Raw genomic sequence first — 1,931 nt, forward strand, 5'->3', positions numbered from 1 at the left:
GGGGGGGGGGGGGGGGAAGCAAGTAATGAAGGGAAGCCATGGGGGTGGGTGCCAGGCAACAAATGCCCTGCCAGGAGGGGAGGATACTGCAGCTGGGTGACTCCTGTCTCAGCGTGTGGGGCTCCAGCCCCTAGCTGCCTCCTACCCATACCACTTGCTATAAGCAGCCGCCTGCGGGCAGCCAAGTGGGTGGCTGCAGCTTCCCCTCCATCCCCGTCTGGCCAGGCATCTGCTGCCCAGCACACACTCCATGGCTCCTGCCCTTCCTTGCACTATCTGCTGCCTGCAGCAGTGCATCCAGGACAGGAAAAAGAGGAGAAGGCAGTGAAGAGGAGCCGAGAAGTACCCAAGCAGCTGCAGCTGCACCAGGAACAGACCCATCGGGAAGCCGTGTACACTAATCAGGACCAGGGCTGTGGTAGCACTGCCAGCAGGCATGGGCGGGAGCACGGCATGAGCTGCCCGGGCAGGGCTGGACCCCACACAGAGTGATGAGGGGGTAGCCTTGGGCTAGGTACAATCAATTGGCGGGTTCCTGCCTGTAGGCTAGATCCAATCAGTTGGCGGGCCAGCCCACAGGCTGTATTTTGCCTGCTCGTGTTAGTATGTGCAAGTGTAATATGTAACAATACCACTGTCATCACTACTGTCAGCCAGTAGGGCTGGAGTTTTGGTGTAGCCAAGATGGTCCAGGAAACGTGAGAAACAAGGTTGTTTTAGTGCTATCTTTTTTTGGACTAACTATGTAGTTGAGAGATGCATTAGATAAGCTTTCAGGCACTAATTTTAGTATCTCTTTCAGGAGTTTATATGTATGGAGTTGAACTGTTCATATTCCCAGATAAGCTTGTGTTCTGGTACTTGGAAAAGGTATTGTTTAAAAGGTAAGAAATAAACAGACGTAGAGAGTTCTTACAAAATAATTTCTCTAACCAACACTAATCTAGTTTTTTGTTTCAGTCATGCTGCATTCTAACATCTCATTTCAATGAAATGGCATATAACCAAAAGTCAGACTACCTTTTGCTCATGTATTTTTAAAGTTTAAAAAACTCATGACTGTTGTTATGATAAATTTGATTAAAAAAAACGAACACCAAACTCCCTGGGAAAAATTTCATATGCAAACTCCAATTCAATGACGTTTCATACCCAAATTCCTCTAAACTAGGCACATAGTGAATGGCTAACTAACTACAGAAACACCACCTTTCATAAGATTTTCAAATATCTTTTTGTGAGCAAAATAGTATAAACAATTTATAGTTTAATAAAACCATGTCAGCATGAGAAAATAATAAACTGCACTCAACACTCTTTATTGTATTGTAATGCAAAACTGGTCTTATGCAGAATTAACGCTGTGCTCTTTGCCATACTTGCCTGATTATTAGAGAAGTAACAAAAAGAAATGTTGCAAAGCAGCCCCTCCTGCAGTCAGCATTTTTCTTCTGTCTTTGGTGCATTTCCCCACCACAGTTGTCACAGCAACGACACATGCAGAAGCACAGTCCCACAAGAGGCAGTAACAGAACAAACAGCAATCCCAAAGCAGCAGAGATTATAAAACCGATTTCATAGTAGATTGCCTGCAATTCAGACAAGAATAACTGTAACAGAGGATATTACACAGTCATTCATTCATATATAGCTAGTACTTAAAAACTAAATTAAAAGCTAGACAATCTACTGGTTGCTGGACCCTGTTGTCCTCACTGGGGATGCCTACACTACACTGGGCCACATTTGGGAGGGCTGCTGTGAAAGTACACGCTACTTGGTAGCATAAAAAAATATGCAGTTCTTTTGGAGCTCACCAAGCCACACCTAGTACTACACTCAGCCTTGGGCATCCTTATTACAGTGGTACTGAGACACTAGAGCTGTTCTAATGGTGTCAATTGTGCGCCCGCCCCACCCACCCATTTATT

General features: G+C 45.2%; 1 protein-coding gene across 7 annotated transcripts in view; it reads right to left on the bottom strand.

The window, feature by feature from the left end:
- Nucleotides 1-1,931, bottom strand: part of PROM1 (prominin 1) — a 155,028-nt gene that overhangs the window by 79,833 nt on the left and 73,264 nt on the right. For all 7 annotated transcript variants that reach the window (XM_019526280.1, XM_019526275.1, XM_019526278.1 and 4 more), the window contains one exon: nt 1,384-1,589. In XM_019526280.1, coding sequence (XP_019381825.1) covers nt 1,384-1,589 — 206 coding nt within the window. The remainder of the gene's footprint in view (nt 1-1,383; nt 1,590-1,931) is intronic.

This window comes from Gavialis gangeticus, unplaced genomic scaffold (genome assembly GCF_001723915.1).
Source record: "Gavialis gangeticus isolate Ggan-Ray unplaced genomic scaffold, GavGan_comp1, whole genome shotgun sequence".
In the NCBI taxonomy this organism is placed as follows: domain Eukaryota; kingdom Metazoa; phylum Chordata; order Crocodylia; family Gavialidae; genus Gavialis; species Gavialis gangeticus.